At 40.2% G+C, this 17,282-nt stretch overlaps 1 protein-coding gene across 4 annotated transcripts in view; it reads left to right on the top strand.

The window, feature by feature from the left end:
* Positions 1 to 17,282, top strand: part of epha8 (eph receptor A8) — a 132,833-nt gene that overhangs the window by 60,650 nt on the left and 54,901 nt on the right. For all 4 annotated transcript variants that reach the window (XM_008410260.3, XM_008410261.3, XM_008410262.3 and 1 more), the window contains exons 3-6: positions 6,013 to 6,066; positions 6,449 to 6,592; positions 9,976 to 10,125; positions 13,164 to 13,479. In XM_008410260.3, coding sequence (XP_008408482.1) covers positions 6,013 to 6,066; positions 6,449 to 6,592; positions 9,976 to 10,125; positions 13,164 to 13,479 — 664 coding nt within the window. The remainder of the gene's footprint in view (positions 1 to 6,012; positions 6,067 to 6,448; positions 6,593 to 9,975; positions 10,126 to 13,163; positions 13,480 to 17,282) is intronic.

A 17,282-nucleotide genomic window follows, 5' to 3' on the forward strand; every position in this document is an offset into this window, starting at 1 on the left:
TTCTGGTTCTAAGTAGACTAGAACCAGAACACCTGAGCAGTCTGGCAGGTTAAAACGGTGACAACAGGTCTGTAATATATTTTGGTAGTTGTATGGTCTCACAGTTGACAATGCAAATTATAGCAGAAACTAAGCAATGAAGGCAAATATTTGTAGACTTTGAGACTAGATAGCGGTAAAAGATGAACCTGAGGGGAAAGACATTAAAAAAATAATAATAATCATTTTGTTACCCTGTTGACAGGTGAGGCTGCCACTGATCTGCCTGCAAGAAAATGAATCTCAGCAAACAGCAGAGATATACAATCCAAGTCTCTATGTCAATAAATACAGTGCCTTGATCAGGTAGCGCACATCTTTAAATCTCTGACTGGTTGCTGGGAGACTGAAGGAAATGGCTTTCAGGCAACAGTCAAAATAAAGGAAAAGGAGGAAGAGAAGAATGATAGCAGAATATCACTGAATCTAATTATGCAATAGTGCAACTCCTAAAAAACAGCTTAGAAGCCTCAGTGAGATGGCAAAGAAAGAGAGTTTATTTTGTTCAAATGATTCTTTCTTAATGGTCTTGTTCAGGTATAAAAACAGAATGTTGTGCCAAGTGAAGCTTTTTGCACACGATGGGATGCCTAGCGATGTGTGGAACCTGAAATATGAGCTGATTTAAATCCTAGGTGTGTGATCTTCCCCACAGTGAGGCTGAAACTGGTGGTAGAGGAGCAGAAACCAAATGAACATTAAACTTTTTCAGCTTCAGTGTCATATACAATTTAACCATAAATTGAATAAAAAATATTCAGAACTCTTTCATGAGTGTGCACACACTTTAACTAATACTTTGCTACAGCATCTTTTGGTACATTTTTAGCATTTAGTGTTCTTTGGTAGGAATCTGTCAGTATAGCATATCTTGACTTTGTTCTGCCAACTCAGCCTGGTTTGTGACGAATATTTCACAGACCTGTCAGACGCTACTCAGATTTTGTTCTTGGTTCAGCTAGGCTGTTGTAAAATTTCACATTTTCTAAAAATGAGTTTGATTAAAAAAATATAGATATAAATATATAACTATTAAATGTATATTCTTTTACTTTCTGGCAGTCACTTGAATTTGAAAATATTCCTACATTCATTCACTTTGACTGAAGAAAAGAAAAGTGTTCTCCTGACTGGAACAAGATTATTTTGTTACTTTGGAATGTCAGGAATATCCAACTATAGAAGCTGAACTTTATTTCAGGTTTATCAAGTACACTAAAATTAATATTCGGTGCGTAATCAAGACAACTGTATCTTAATTAAAACTAAAATTATTGTTTTTTATATTCCCTGCACTCCTTTTGTTGGTCTATCATTTGTATTGCATCACCTTAAAGATGCAGAATAAAAAAAACCCATAACAGTAACATAAACCTGGTAATTTCACAATGATTTATACTTTTTTGAGACTTCCTATATATTTGCAGGAATATTTAACCTTTATTCACCAGTGATGCACTTTTATTTTAATACGTGTTCAATGGACATATTAGTTCAGGGTGATATGACTAATTCATGTCGGTGAATGTGATGTGTCCAGGAGCAAATTATGTTTCCAAACAATGAAATCACAACAAAGTCCTGAAGCAAATGTTATTAATTCAATATTCATTCATTCTTTTTTTTTTTTTTTACAAGTCGATCTTTCTTGGTGTGCATGTTGAAAAGCCCTCACTGAGACTCGTTAAAGGGGCTGATTTTGTGTGGCTTGCTAATTTAACTGAGCGTTAGATCAAACACGGTTCTATTTCCAGTATATCAAAACAATTTTAATCAGTTCGGCTTCAGTCAAAATCACTTTGACAACGAATCCTCTTTCTTCTAACTCATTCAATTATCCAGAAATTCCCTTGAATTTTCACTGCCTCCATTTACAGCCTTTGATTCTTTTTTGTTGTTGTCGTTGTTTCCTCCTGCTTTGTGGTCCCAGCATTCCTGGCGGGTAAAAACCATTCTACTCACTGTAATATTTTTCGTCACATGCAGACACTGTCCTGGGAAAAAAAAAAAATGGGCAAAAAGAATCATCTTTGAATAGATAGCAATTACACCATCTCATCCACTGATCCCAGACCAGTGCAATTAACACTTCCATTCCAGAAAGGTTATTGCTGTCAAAGAGCCCAGACAGACATGGCTGTACACACACACACACACACACACACACACACACACACACACACACACACACACACACACACACACACACACACACACACAAAGTTATTAAGTCTTTTCTGGTTGTGTAGCTGATAATGTAAGAGCCAGAAAGGTGTTGGCCTGGTCCTGATATTTCCACAGAGTTAATATGCAGACCTGTTACTTTACATAAAGTGCAGCATCAAGCCTGGAAATGCCACCTACAAACTTACCCTGACATACACACACGTGCATGCATTACCCCCACAACCATTTTGCCTCACCTTTAGTTACTTTCTCTTCATCCTCCTCTCCGTTTTCTGTCCCTGTTCTTCCTCTGCCTGTAAGCTCTGAAGAAGCTCCCGTCACATGCACTAATCTGAAATTAGATCTTTCAAAGAAGACACCGTTCATCAGCTTTGTCTCCCTCTTTGATGCCTCTCCTCGTAAAAAAATAAAATAAAATAAGGAAAAAGAAATAAGTGTCTGTTGCTTCTGCATGATTAGAGTAAGACAAGGGCAAAGAAAAAACAGTGGGGAGGTAGAAGAAGGCAAAGATGCAATGCAGCGTGACGTCACGAACGCCAGCTTAACCAATCGGCCTCCATGACTGAGGAATTAGAACAGAGCAGCGAACTCTGAGACGGTTTTCTGTGTTTTTCTCCAGAACCTTGAAATGCTTCCCATGGAGCCACGACCCAGCTGCCTGGGCTTACTGAGGAAAAGAGCTTGTTGCCCAAATTCTGGCTATCCATGGCCTCATCCATCCTCTCCTCAATGCAGCTTAGTTACCGTTCCTCCTTTTCAGAAAACACCAGCTGTGATGTCACCACCGCCATGCTTCATGGTTGGGATGGGATGGTGTCCTGGGGTTTGAACTCATCCTTCCTCTTCTTCAAGCCCTCAAATTTCTTTTAAGTCATTTTTGATATCCCATTTTTATAACAACTGAAGATATTGCAATTACTAGATTGTGCTACAAAATGATCTTTGTAGCTGGGAAATACAATGCACTGCCCCATTAAAGACATTCATAATTCAAAATTTCTGACATTGATGAATTATTTTCAACTTCATGTCGTGTGTGAGCCGTTTTGTTCCTCCTCTACCATATTAGACTTTCCCTGTTGAGAAATTGGAAAAAAAAAAGTATCAATTCAACAGGAAAATGTACACTCAGTTCAGTCTGCTGTGCTTTGAACACATTCTTTTAGCCATTTGTGTTTAGGGAACAAGAATACATAGATTTTCTGTATTGTTTAGCGCAGAACAACTCCGGTTCGCCCATCAACAGAGTTAAAGTAAATGGTGCAAGAAAGCTGAAAAACTGGTTGTGAGTACACTGATGGTAAGAAAGCATAATGAGGGAGATAGGAAGGTTATACACTCCACTAATTAGCCAGGGTCTTCACAAGTTCAAGGACAGTTTCAATTTAGCTGATAAAGATGAGAGGATGAGGGGAGAGTAAAGGCTGAAATGAGTCCTGCACCTTAATTATCCCTGTGGTCTTTGGCTCGTAGTGCCTGAGAGGCTGTGTGAGAGTCTCGGCCCAGCCTGCTGGGGGCCAGGAGGTTTGGGGTTAGCGAGGGTGGAGGGTTTCTGTGGAGAATCCCAAGCGTCTCATCCAGGCTGAGTTCAGCAGGGATCATCCCACAGCTTCCAGGAGTCCAGGTTTTCCCTTTCAATTACTCCACCTTCCTTACAAGGCTGCTCAAACCCAAGAGAGTCATCTGTAACACCAGGGTTAAACAAGCAGAGATGTCCTCCATCATGCCTGCACTTCTACATGCCCCAGTGAATAAGGCAGAGAAAATTAACAGAGCTACGTAGAGAGCCAGAATTAAAGGTTTCTTTTCTACACCCAAAGGAACAGTCCCCATGCCGTAGGGTACAGTTGTTGGAATAACCCTGAGCAATTATAGTTTTACCATTAATAACCTTAAAATTGAGGGAAATCTTCCAACCTCATGAGAGAGATGTAAGCTCTTGGTACACTACCAAACATTCATGTAGGCGTTTTCACACCCGCTCATCCAAAGTTGGGGACAAAATGTCATTAAATTTATTACATTTTCAGCTGGTGTGGTTCTCTTTTTGCACTGTGTCAAATGAACCAAAACTTAAAAAAAAACATGTTCCCCTCCTCTCCTGTGGTGGCGCTGCACCAAGAACCACTGAAGGAAAAAACACAAAAACTTCCAAAGAAGACGCTGAGCGCAACTTCCTTCTTCACCAAATGTAAACAGAAATGGAGTGATGTCAGATTTTTAGTGGTTGTAAAATCCAACACACTAGACTCGTGTTTGTTTTGGTTGCATTTACCCATAATGCCCCGTCTTACACTCCACTTCCTGCTTTTCACATTCAAACCACGCCAGAGTTCACTTCAGTCAAACCTAGATCTATGTTTGTAGGCAGACCAGAGTTCACTTTTTTGGTTTGCATCAAAGTTCAATTGATCTTTCAAACCAACCAGAGACTCTAGACAAACTGGAGTTTGATTAAAGCAGACTAAACTCTTAGACGGAAGCTACCTGAATCTCATCACGCTTTCCCTTGAGTGAAACCCATAGCGAAGATTTGCACACAATTTCTATTGAAGCTGAAACTGTTTTCTCTGTTGAGAAAAGGAAATTAAAAATTGATTGCTTCCACCTCTTATTCAAACCCCCTCAAAATGTGCAAATGTCTTAAAGCCACAGTCATAGCATAACATAAAGATTATTTTAGTATTACAGTATGAGGAAATGATAAAAACTACATGCAACATTCTAGTTTTAACAACTTTAATACACTTGAGGAAACCAATTGCCTTAAATCATGTGTTAGAAACATTTAAATATTTATTTAACTCTCATTTAAAAACACACCAATGCTAAAACATTTCAAAGTTTGTGAAAACATTTTCAGGTTTTTGCTTTTTAGGGAAGGGAGGTAATTTTAACTACCTGCCAGTGATACTGTGTCATATAAAATTAGTTCTTGCACTTTAGCTGAATTTGAGACAAAGTTTTAACATGTAAACAGTTTTTACTTCTAATCTGTCGGCACAAATCTAAGAGCATTTCTTGCAGGAATGAAAATCAGCTCGATTAAAACTACCTGTAAACATCACACAGAAACTGCAACCAGACAGCCTGGTCACACACCTGGATATGTTCTAAAAATTCCTCTATTGTTTGTGAGCTTCGGATTAAACCTTCAATTCTTAGCAGAGCCGATGACTGTTTGTTTATTTCCAACAATATTTCATAAAATCCAACTGTACATCTAAATCTGCAACAATAAACGAATCATATGTTATAATTTTACGCTTTAATATATCTCTATATCTTACCCCGACATAAAGACGACCCAAGCTTTTGATTTCTTGCAGTTTCTTGTTTAATATTTCCGGTGTGGTGTGACATACATGTTACCACAGTGATGCAGTGAGATACTGTAATTGAATTGGCGCCCACCAGAAGCATTCGGTAAACAATAAAAATCTAATCACCTACACAAGGGCCATCTAATTAAAGGGAAATGTGTCCTGCTGGAATAGCATTAAGTGAATTTCAACGCTTATAAAATGTAGAACAAACGACTTCATGTCCTCCGTCTCGTTTTCCAGAGCTCCAACCAGGAATTCAACTGCATATTTTAAAAAGCTCATTTTCTATTGAGGCTGCTATCCTGGGACTGTGAGGGGAACAAAAACAACAAAACAATGCAGGAGAATCAATGTGGGGAAATATGAATCTGTGTTGCATGATTTGCTGCATGATGTGAATCAGAGAAACCGTGATTAACCAGCGGCCATGTTCTTTTCTCTTTCCTTTTTATTTTTGCAGTGGGATGCCATTAACGAGATGGACGAGTATTTTACCCCCATTCACACGTACCAGGTGTGTTCTGCACAGCGCTCACAGCTTGTGTTTGGATCCGATACATTTCCGATACATACACGGCTTCAACTTCATCACCTTTCTAAAACAATGGCCCAAGTCATTTTTTTGCCAAAAGTGATGTATTTGCAAAAATAATTTTTTGTCCAAATAAAAAAAGACTTGGGCCATTATTTTAGGAGGACAACTTATTTCAGTACCAATGCAGAGCAGCATCTGCAGTAGCTTCGATGTCAACTACTCAAACTTTGAACAAAATGTCACTTCAAACATCCTGAACTGTCCCTCAAGGGGTTACATACCTTTTTGTTTTTTCTTTAGGTTATCACACGTAATGTTGCCTTTGGTAGTGATCTTACAATGGCGTTGTCCTCTGCATTAGGTGTGTAATGTGATGAGCCCCAGTCAGAACAACTGGCTGAGGTCCAGCTGGATCCCTCGAGAAGGAGCCAGGAGGATCTACATCGAGGTCAAGTTCACCCTGAGAGACTGCAACAGCATGCCTGGAGTTCTGGGTACCTGCAAGGTAATGCACTCTGTCAACCAATCCAGCAGCGAGAAAATCATACTCAACTCTTAGTAGGATCTGATGATGATTTTAAAATTAGACTATTTTGGAAGGGCTTGAGGTGCAACATCTGGCTCATTGACTGCTGGAGTTGGCTTTAGCTCCCTTGTCACTTCTAACAGGCTAAACTGAGTAAATCAAACAGAAGAAATGTAGGAAGAAAGTTACAAAACTGGAGTATGTAACTTTAATAAACAATATGATTTCTGCATATTTGTCCAAACTGTCACCATGTTGCGACGGTACAGTATGAGCTCCTCTGCCTCCGCCCTGTGGTCCTGCTGCTATCTGCAGAAATGTACCTCTCCTGGTCAGAAACAACATATCAGAGACAGGGGGAGGGTCTTAGTGCTGTCAATCAGTTTCAGGTACACACTTCTCAGCCCCTACCCCTTTGCTCTCTGCTGCACTACAGCTAGTTCTCGACACCAGAGTCTGCCACGAATGCTAAGGGTAGTAGTTAGCATGGCCAATGACAGCAGAGAAACAGTTTTCTTTTAACGGTAATTTGTTTCTCCACTGTTAGCACATTGAGCAGCGTGCACACAGGCATGATTATCTGAACTAAGACCCTCCTCCTGGCTCTGATTGGTGGTTTAACTGGGAGCGTGTATTTCTGCAGATGGCTGTAGGAGCACTGGGACGAGGCAGAGGAGCTCAATTTTCTTTTCACAGATTATGTGTCTCTTGCTGTAATGATAAAGTGACAGTTTGAATAAATATCTAAAAAGCATGTGAATGAATACAAACTGCAGCATTTAAATACTGCAGCTGCAAATAGTCCGAATTAATTCTATTGAGCGGACTACAAGAAAGTGCTGGGTTTGATTCCCGGCCCCGGTTTTTCTGCATGGAGTTTGCATGTTCTCCCTGTGCATGGTGGGTTCTTTTTGGGTACTCCGGCTTCCTCCCACAGTCCAAAAACATGACTGTCAGGTTAATTGGTTTCTCTAAATTCTCCTTAGGTGTGTGTGCATGGTTGTTTGTCCTGTCTGTCTCTGTGTTGCCCTGTGACCTCCCCTCTAGTCTGAAACGTTTGCTGTAGTTAGACACCAGCAACCCTCCTGACCCCACTAGGGACAAGGGTGTTAGAAAATGGATGATGGATAATTCTGCCAACATACTAATGGATCTAGTTGTGGATCCAAACCCAACCTACATTTTAAGCACTCAAACCCACATCTGATAAACTTTCAGTAAAACTCAATGTTTGCAAACTGCTATCATATAAACTGCACATTTTGTAGTTGATACAGTTTGTTGGTTCTTTATCCTGAATTAGACCAGAGGATAATTGCTTATATACTTATCTACCAAACCAGAACAGGGATTGGATCTTGGAACCCAGAAAAACTACCTTAGCAACTACTTTTTAGACTCCTATTCTTCCAAACCAGAAAAGGATTTAGATCAGAGGAGAGTTACTTATACTCATCTACCAACCCTGAATAGGAGTATCTAGTTTATTTACTTTGGCTCAACATTATTAGATTTTTCTTCTTTGCTCTTTCCTTTAGTTTATTATTTTGCTTGTATTTCCTTTTAATCCCTGTAAAGCACTTTGTGTTGCTGAAAATGTGCTGTATAAATAAAAATACCTTACCGTACCTACCTTATGCTGTGATTTTCACCCGTCTTTGGCTCTTCAATCATGTCCAGTCTGAATCGGATCCTTGAGTAGTTGGCAATAACTCAACTCAGACTGTGCTTCTTTTTATCTGTTTGTCTTGTCCCAGAGTTGCAAGTTGAGACAAGTGGGACATTTAGAAGACAAACAAACAAAAAAATAAACGCAATTAAGCAATGTTGCTTAAGTCAACGTCAGCTGAGGCAGCTGAATGTCATTTAGGGCTAATCACCGTCAGCATTAATTAATTTACACATGATTATTTTCTAAACTGTGTAAACAAAAATCTGAGTGGAGACACGGCCTCCCTGCTGCGGATGTATGTTTTTCATCAGCTGTGAATATTTATACAGATATATGTTTATTCACTGGCAGCTTGATGGTTAGCGCTGAGGCTAATAGTTGCTGGTTTAATCCTGACTCAGAGTTTCTCTCTTTAGGGTTTGCTTGTTCTCCCCACAGTCTAAAACTAAGCAGGTTGGCTAAATTGTAGAAGAAATCCCCCTTTCCCAAACCAAAATATTTATCAATGGTAATTTTTTTTATTTCCTTGTTATTTTTTATTTTTGGATGTTTAAAATGTTGTCCATTTCCAGTGTTGTGTACAGAATTATTAGTCTTTCTGACGGTGGACTTACATTATGCTATAACCACTATATTACGTAAAAATGGTTTCAAAAGCAACAATACTGTCAATATTGTTTATCACAATCATTTCCGGGACAATTGATCATCCAGTAAAATTTGTAATATTTATAGGCCCAATATTATATGCAGAAACTTTGAGTAATATTATATGTACATCACAGTACTAGTCACAGTACTGTGACTAGTGTGACTAGTCACAGTACTGTGACTAGTCACACTAGTCACAGGATGCACGGTTTTCAACAACCTGAACAAATACAAATCAGAAAAGTTTGGTGTGAATTTGTGTTTAGCCTCCTGAGTAAATACTTTGTGTAGTGTGTACTTTATATTGAGTATTTTGGGCTTTGTATCTACTGGATTTGCACATCTACAGTTTTTGCTCATTCATACTCAGTCAAACTCGATGGAAGTTGACCTTTTCAAAAAGGTCAACTTCCATCCTAGTTTCAAGTTTCTTTTGGAGCCTCTAATATTTAATTACTCACACATGAACCAGGTTTTACCAGCCAGGTGTCTTCTGAAGGCAATTTGATTTTGTTTAAGGGGTGTTGGAACAAACGGGGGTCGTTACAAATGCACAACACAATGTTCTGATGTTTAGTTGTAAAAGAAAAAAAAAAATCATTTATCCTTTTCCTACTTAATAAATACGTGTTTTTTTTTTGTTTGTTTTTTTTTTACTTTATTCTAATCTGTTTGCATTTAACATCACAAAATCCAGTAAAGTAAAAACAGTTTGAATTTTTTCACACAGTTCTACAGAATGCTTTGGAAAAACTGTTAAGCGATGTCTATCACAGTTATGACAAACGAAGGCTTTTATGTTTTCTTAATGAACATTTGACGATTCTGACTGTAAAAAAAAAATCACCTTTTATAATTAACATTTAAGGTACACAGAGTAAAAGACCATTGTACTGGATTATGGGAAACTCGGTGCAACACATTTCTTCTGCTCTTCTATGAAACCTGATGTATGCTCCTATGATGTGACGTAATCATTCTTTACCTATTAACTCATAGCACATGCTCAGAGCTTGTTGTTTCTGTGTCCGTTGTCCAGGAAACCTTCAACCTGTTCTACTATGAGTCGGACAGAGCCGTGGGCTCAGCCATACGGGAGAACCAGTTCATTAAGATCGACACCATTGCTGCAGACGAGAGCTTCACAGGCGTGGACCTGGGGGTCCGCAGACTGAAGCTCAACACTGAGGTATGAACTATGTGCATTTACACGACTGCTGCTCACACTTTGCAGCATTACTTCATCTCATGTAGCACTATGAAGATCCATCCATCCATTTTCTTACACCCTTGTCCCTCAGTGTGGTCAGGAGGGTTGCTGGTGCCCATCTCCAGCTAACGTTCCGGGCGAGAGGCGGGGTCACCCTGGACAGGTCACCAGTCTGTCACAGGGCAACACAGAGACACACAGGACAAATAACCATGCACACACACACTCACCATGAAGATGTTTTGTGTTATCAAGATTCACTCAGTGCTTGAAGTGAAATGGAGGGCTTGACGTTCGTATGACTGATTTGGCTGATCTGACCACTTGGGGGCACTCTTAGATCCATAAATATGATTAAAAAACACAAAGTCTGCGGTGCTGTGGTGGAGCAAGGGTTAAGCACAACCCACATAAGGAGGCCTTAGTCCTCAACACGGCTGTTGCCGGTTCAAATCCCAGGCTGGTGACCTTTGTCCTCCCTCGCTCTCATTTCCCTTCTTTCCTGTCATAGCACTTTCAAATAAAGACCACTAGAGCCAAAAATACCTTTAAAACAAAACAACAAAGTCTAAATGATGAGGTGACCGCACCCTTCACACACATGTACTGTTAAGACAATTGAAACTGCAGCAAAGGGGCTGCTGTGGTGGCGCAGGGGCAAAGCACAACCCACGTACTGAGGCCTTAGTCCTTGTGCCAGTGGTCGCAGGCTCGATTCCCAGCCTACCGACATTTGCTGTATGTCAAGCTACTTTCAAATAAAGGCCACTAGAGTCAACAAAACCTTTAAAAAGAAGCATTCATGTCCCCAAAAAACTTGAGCTTACGTTAGTCCTTAGAGGTGGACTGAACTCGGACTCAAAGCAGACGTCATGACGACGTATTAGGGCCGTTGTAGATGGAAAAAAGGGAGTAAATTTCCATCTTAAACCTCAGAAATTTTGAGATTAAAAACTCAAAATTGAAAACTGCTCAACAGGAAACAGTGTTTACATTGACACCAGAACGTAGGGAATCAGTGTACTTGATTTTTATTTATTTTTTCCGTCTTGGCCAATATAAACGTTGTAATATTGTCGTTAATTTTACTTGTTCTACAATGAAAGACACTCCTGAAGAGCCTCTTCTTTTCTTTTAGCTTCAAATTTAATAGTGGATGGTGCAAATTTAATACAACAGACACACTAACAAATTGTTGCAGAGAAGATTTGTAGTTTATAATCTTCAGACTCAAGTAGAGATAAGTTAGTCAAACTATTCCAATGATCTGGCTTTTAATATATAGCTACCATCTTTCCTTTTCTTCCTTCGGTAATTTAACATGAGAAATGTGAAGCTTTTCTGTTGTATGTCCCAATATTTCTTTTCTTAATGCTCGTTTTATTAAAATAAGAATCCAAATAGATCATCTCAAGCCTGATGTATTGGGCGGTTTCTCAGAGTTCCCAGTGTTGCCACTGAGCTATTAAAAACACTTCAGACCTAGCGTGGCAATATGTTTCTTCATCCATCACAAACACACACACACACACACACACACACACTCTGTAAATGGTTTATTTTTATTCAGTCCCACATACAACAGTGTGGCTGTGAGAATTTCTCACTTAAAAGTGGATTAATCCACCCACGAAAATAGTTCCCAAGAAATGTCCCATTTACTCCTGTTAAGGTTAGACTCCTGGCATGTATAAGTGCCGCCTAATGCTTCTGTGGTGGAGCACTTAAAGTCTGATTTGTTGACAGCGAAAAATAAAATCACCAACCTTATCCTGCAAAGCTGATTTTCTGCACACACTCAGACATGAGAAAAGTAATGCCTTTTGAAATGGGTTGATTTTGGTGCACATAATGTAAAGCCACACCATCTTCTGAAGGGTTGTTATGCTTTTTAAAAGTGTCAAAGCATACACCATACTTACAGCGAGTAAACCAATTGGATTTTTTATTTATTGAGCAGAATCTTGGAAGCCCTCTGCAGCAGCATCCGTGTGCTTTAGACTCACAAATCTAAAAGCAAAGTGAAACGACTGGATGTAAAGAAAGGGCAGATTCTCACATTTGGTCAGAAATTTCAATTTTTCCTCTGAAGACTTTATGTGACAGAACAACACATCACAGTTTATCAGTGTGTAGTAGAAAAGAAAATGATAAACAGTTTTTAAAACTAGTAGAATGAAAGATTTGTTTTTCAGAACACTTACCATAATCTCTGAAACCTCTAAATAAAATCCAAACACTAATTTTGTTCTTGGTGTGGCTGAAGTTATTAATCTAGCAAGGTGCTTAAATGGTAAATGGCCTGAACTCGAATAATGCTACGTCCACCAGACTTTGTGAAGTCTGGTGGACCCCATAGCACTTCACACTACGTTTAGTCATTCACACACATTCACACACTGATGGTGATAAGCTACTAGATAGTAGCCACATCTGCCCTTGTGCAGATGGTGAAGCTCCCATGCATCGGCGCCACCTGTTGGGCCCTCTGACCACCACCAGCAGGCAAAGCGGGTGAAGTGCAAAGACTGAGACAGATGGAGTTTGAACCAACAGCACACTCCTGTCACAGTCACCACCACTGGCTATTTTTTGACCATTTGTTCCTCAATTTTTTAAAGTTTTTTTTTTTTAGATGTTTTGCTGCTTTTTAATCTCATCCCTCTTCATGTTGGCAGACAGGTGCTACAGTTTCTTGTGATTTCATGATTAAAACCACAAGCAGTCATGGTTAAACTGAGCTGAGCGTTCCAAAACATGTTTGTTAATCTGCTAATTTAAGATTTATTAAGTAGGCTGATTGCTTTCTACCCCCACACAGGCCCAGCATGGTTTGGATAGATTTTTATTTCTGTAATCATTGAAAATATTGTGTTGAAACTCAACGTTGCACTTATCCTGGTTTGATGTAAGAATTTGCTTGATAATCTGAAAAGTAAAAACAGAAGAAACATGTAAGGTTGTGGATACTTTTCATATGTTGAACTTGGTATTCACCAACTCCTCTCTGGACACAGGTGAGAGGGGTGGGCCCTCTGAGCAGACGGGGCTTCTACCTGGCCTTCCAGGACATCGGCGCCTGCATCGCCCTCACCTCCGTCCGGGTCTACTACAAGCGCTGCGTGGGCATCAGCCGCAACTTGGCAGTTTTCACGGACGTAGTGACGGGGGCCGACTCATCCTCGCTGGTGGAGGTCAGGGGTCAGTGCGTTGACCACGCTGAGGAGAGGGATACCCCTAAGATGTACTGCAGCGCAGAGGGCGAGTGGCTGGTCCCAATCGGACGGTGCGTGTGCTCAGCTGGCTTTGAAGAGCACAGAGACTCCTGCGTTGGTAAGTCAGTTCAAATTCATTCCTGCTCTCTTTGTGGATTTGCTCGATTTGGGAAAATTCTGTATGGAAAACTGATCCACACTGTAGATTCTGTTGCATTTGTTGTGTCGAACAGAGAAGAGAGAGGACCGGAGGAACATGGCTAATCCACAGGCCTTGTACGTTTGTCGGTGATTCATTAGTCATGGCTGTACAGTGAACTGAGCAGATGGGAAGGTTCAACTGAGGCTGATCTCACACTGGACTATTTCCAAAAGTAGTTCACCTCCCACTTGACCCACCTGCTTATTGTGGCTAATGTGAAACAAAGGCTCCCCATTGTGATCTCAATCGTTAAGCAGGTTTAGTCTCCACAGCAGGTCATTACGGAGGGATTTTTCCACTCTGCAATCTCTGAAAAAGTGGGCTGTGAATTGTCCACTTCCATCTACCCACTCACTGTCTTTTGTTTATCTGGGATCAGGTCATGGGGTCAAGGTCCAGAAGGAAAACCCAGACATCACTCTCCCTGGTTATATACTCTCTCCAACATAATCTGACAAGGTCTCCTACCAAAAGGTGAATGCCTTGCGTAGGAAGCGTCCTGGTAGATGCTTGTAACTTTTCGACTGACAGCAGCTCTATTCACCTGGAGGCCAAAAATATTGACTTATTTATTTATTTTTATCTAAATCATCTTTACACAAAAAGAGGTGGTGATTTTATTGCCAAAATCACTTTTGGAAAAAATAGAGAGAAAAAAAAAGCCTTGGACCATGAAGTTAGGACGGTGAGGCACTGCTAGAGAACAAGACAGCAAGATGTTTCATCTGACCCAGAACCTTTTTATGATCAAATCACCAATATTTGATTGGATCTTACTCACTTATGTAGTATATGTCTGTCGATCTTCTTACCTTGTGAAATGTGTTCGCTCCAAAGCCATGAGTACACAGAGGGCTGCTGGTCCTTAAGGCTGACAGCTGCTGTTCGTCGCCTTTGCTTATCGAAAGGTTCACAATAAAATAATGAGTTTGGTTTGCATCCTCGTCTGTTTGTGCCGCTGAACTCATTTTTTAGTGAATTCATTTAAATAAAAGTGAAATTAGGCAACCAACTGTCTGTTTTTGACAATCTTTTCAGGAGTCGGCGCACATTGGTTTTTTTTTAATGTCCGTCATGGTGGAGTGGGTCGTTTGCATGTGCAAAGAGTCAATTGGAGTCTAAAAAACATTTCCTTTAAAAATTAATTCAAATCAATAGTTTTCAAAGCAGGTGCATAATGTCACCTTGGCGGGCCGGAGCTTACAACTGTTCGGTAGAGATGTGGGTCTTACAAAAAGCTCGGTAAGATTTCCAAACCTAACAAAGCATCAAATGGTGAAGGGGCAAAATGACCAGCACATACTTAAAGCACACAGTTTGCTTTGGCAGAAACTGTTACCAGAGGTGCTGCACATCCACTGTCTTGCTCATTTAAATAAAACTCCTACCTGTATGCACAGCTGAACACCTAAACGGCCCAGAGCGAGGCAAAGTTCATGACAAGGTCAGGAAAGCATTTATCTGCCTGAGCTTAGCTTCAGCCCAACCTCTTAACTCCAGAAAAAAATTAAAAATAAAATAAAAACTAGTTTGAACTGGCTGAACTTCTCAAGCATTCTGTTTTCTCAGTGAAAAAATGATCGTGTAAGCATCAGTTACTCCATTCACCTGTCTGAAGACTTCCTCTGTGCTCTGAGCATGAGCAGCAGTGTCTGCAGAGTGCAAAAAGCCTTTGAAGCAACACATGAATTTAAAAAAGGTTTTAACCTTTCCTACGAATCAAAAAGTCTGTTTGAAGCTTGGAACGGGATGATGTAGAAAAAAAAAGATTACTTGGGTAAAGAGGTTCAAGGTCCGGTCAACAGCTTTTCTGAAGCCTACAGTAACATCTCTCTGAAGTCAGTAAATACTGAGAACAGTTTAGCTTCTGATGCTTTTTCATCCTGCTTTAAAAAGGACATTTACTCAAAATGCAATTTTTTTGTTATCCTCACTTTTTTGTTCTTTTTTTATTTTCTTTCTTTCTGTTATTGTGATTATCCAGCCTAATTTAGAGTCTTAAATATCTTTCAGAATTGTCATTGGTTACAGTAATTAAAAACTATTAATCACAGAGTGATGGATAATTAAAACCTAAAAGCAGTTTGTCAGCTAAACGAGCCGAACAAGACACGGAGCACAGCAGTGTCGGCATCTCCTTCCGCTTTCTCTCCCGCTCCCTGCGCTCCGTCTCCTGCAGCCTCATAAATCTCTGCTGCGCGTCGCCCGCCTCGGCCCGGAGGAAAACGCCCTCTCTCTATTACAAGAGTTAGCAATTCACATCAAAGCAGTTTTAAAAGCATCAAAGTGTATTTAAAAAGATGATAGTCTCCATATGCAGTTATCATGAAACACAATAAATAACCACCTGTTCCTAAGCAGGTCTTAAAGTTGGATAATTACAACATCAGAAGAACAAGTGAAATAAAAGACAACATGCTGTCATTTGTCAAAAACGAAGCCAAAAACACAAGAGTCCAAGCAAATCATTTGTAGGCCAACATCAGTGGCTTGAATTTGACTCGTGTGGCTAACAGTAGCCAGTGGAGCTCAAAGCAGAGGGGTGACGTGAAAACGTTTAGGCTGATTGAAGACAAGATACGCTGCCATATTCTAAACTACCTGCAGAGGTTTAGAAGGGTGTTACAGTAGTGAAGGCAGAATATAACCACAGACTGCACCAGAAGTACTTTAAGTTTAGCCATGTGAACTGGTGCGAACAAGCAAGAGGGACAAAGTTATCTTTAAAAGGTCATCTGGTCATTTATGAGCTTGGTTTGGTTGGGAAGACGAGCAGCAGGTTTAGTTGGAGATGATGGGCTTTGATTAATGCTGATACACCATAAAGACAGGCAACTGTTACTGCTAAGAGCTGGATGTTATCCATCTAATTGTAATGTTGCAGTTGGGGTGGTCGGATGATCTGGTCCAGAGAGGGTGACGTATGAGAAGAGGTCTTAGTACGTAGACTTGGGGAACTCCTGGTTTAATGTGGTGAGCTGTAGAACTGTCACAAAGTACCAACCAGTAAGGTAGGAGTATGGACCAAATGGACCAAAAGATACAATAGGACAAGTACTGAAGACTTGGCTTGTCGGTCTGGCTTCTTCTTTGACTTCTGTTATTCAACAGAGCCATTTGAGTGCAACGGCCACTTTTGAACCAAGATTGGTTTGAGTCAAGTACATTGTTTTGTGAGAGAAAAACCGCCCTTTCAATGGTTTTAGACAGAAACAGGAGAGAGGTCCGTCGATGGTTTCCAAGGTGAGTGCGAACAACTGTAAAAATGGAAGCAAGCAATAAAATTTTTTTTTTTTTAATTATAAATATATATATATATATATATATATACTTCATAGTAAGTTTGAGTTTACTATGAAGTAGTAAACTCAAACTCATATGCAGTAAAGGCATATGACGCCTCGACTGCTCTGGTAACAAACTGGGTCGCTGTGCTAATTCACCCTCACCAAATCCAGCCACTGTCACGCACACTCAAGACCATACAAGACCCAGAGAGCCGAGCATGGCACGAGATGGTGAGGGGAAGGCGGTTCAGAGTGAGGGTTTGTAAATGCATGTGCGTGTGAGCAGTAAGGGTGAAGGCAGAAAAAAAAAAAAAAACCTAAATCACACACGGATGTGCGTGGATGCAGAGTATGTGTGTGTATATGAGCGTGCTTAAGTGCTTTTCCCTTGACAAAGGTGCAGGGCTTTGGCTGAGAGTCTGACATCACGTG

This window comes from Poecilia reticulata, chromosome 5 (genome assembly GCF_904066995.2).
Source record: "Poecilia reticulata chromosome 5, P_reticulata-male-v2, whole genome shotgun sequence".
In the NCBI taxonomy this organism is placed as follows: domain Eukaryota; kingdom Metazoa; phylum Chordata; class Actinopteri; order Cyprinodontiformes; family Poeciliidae; genus Poecilia; species Poecilia reticulata.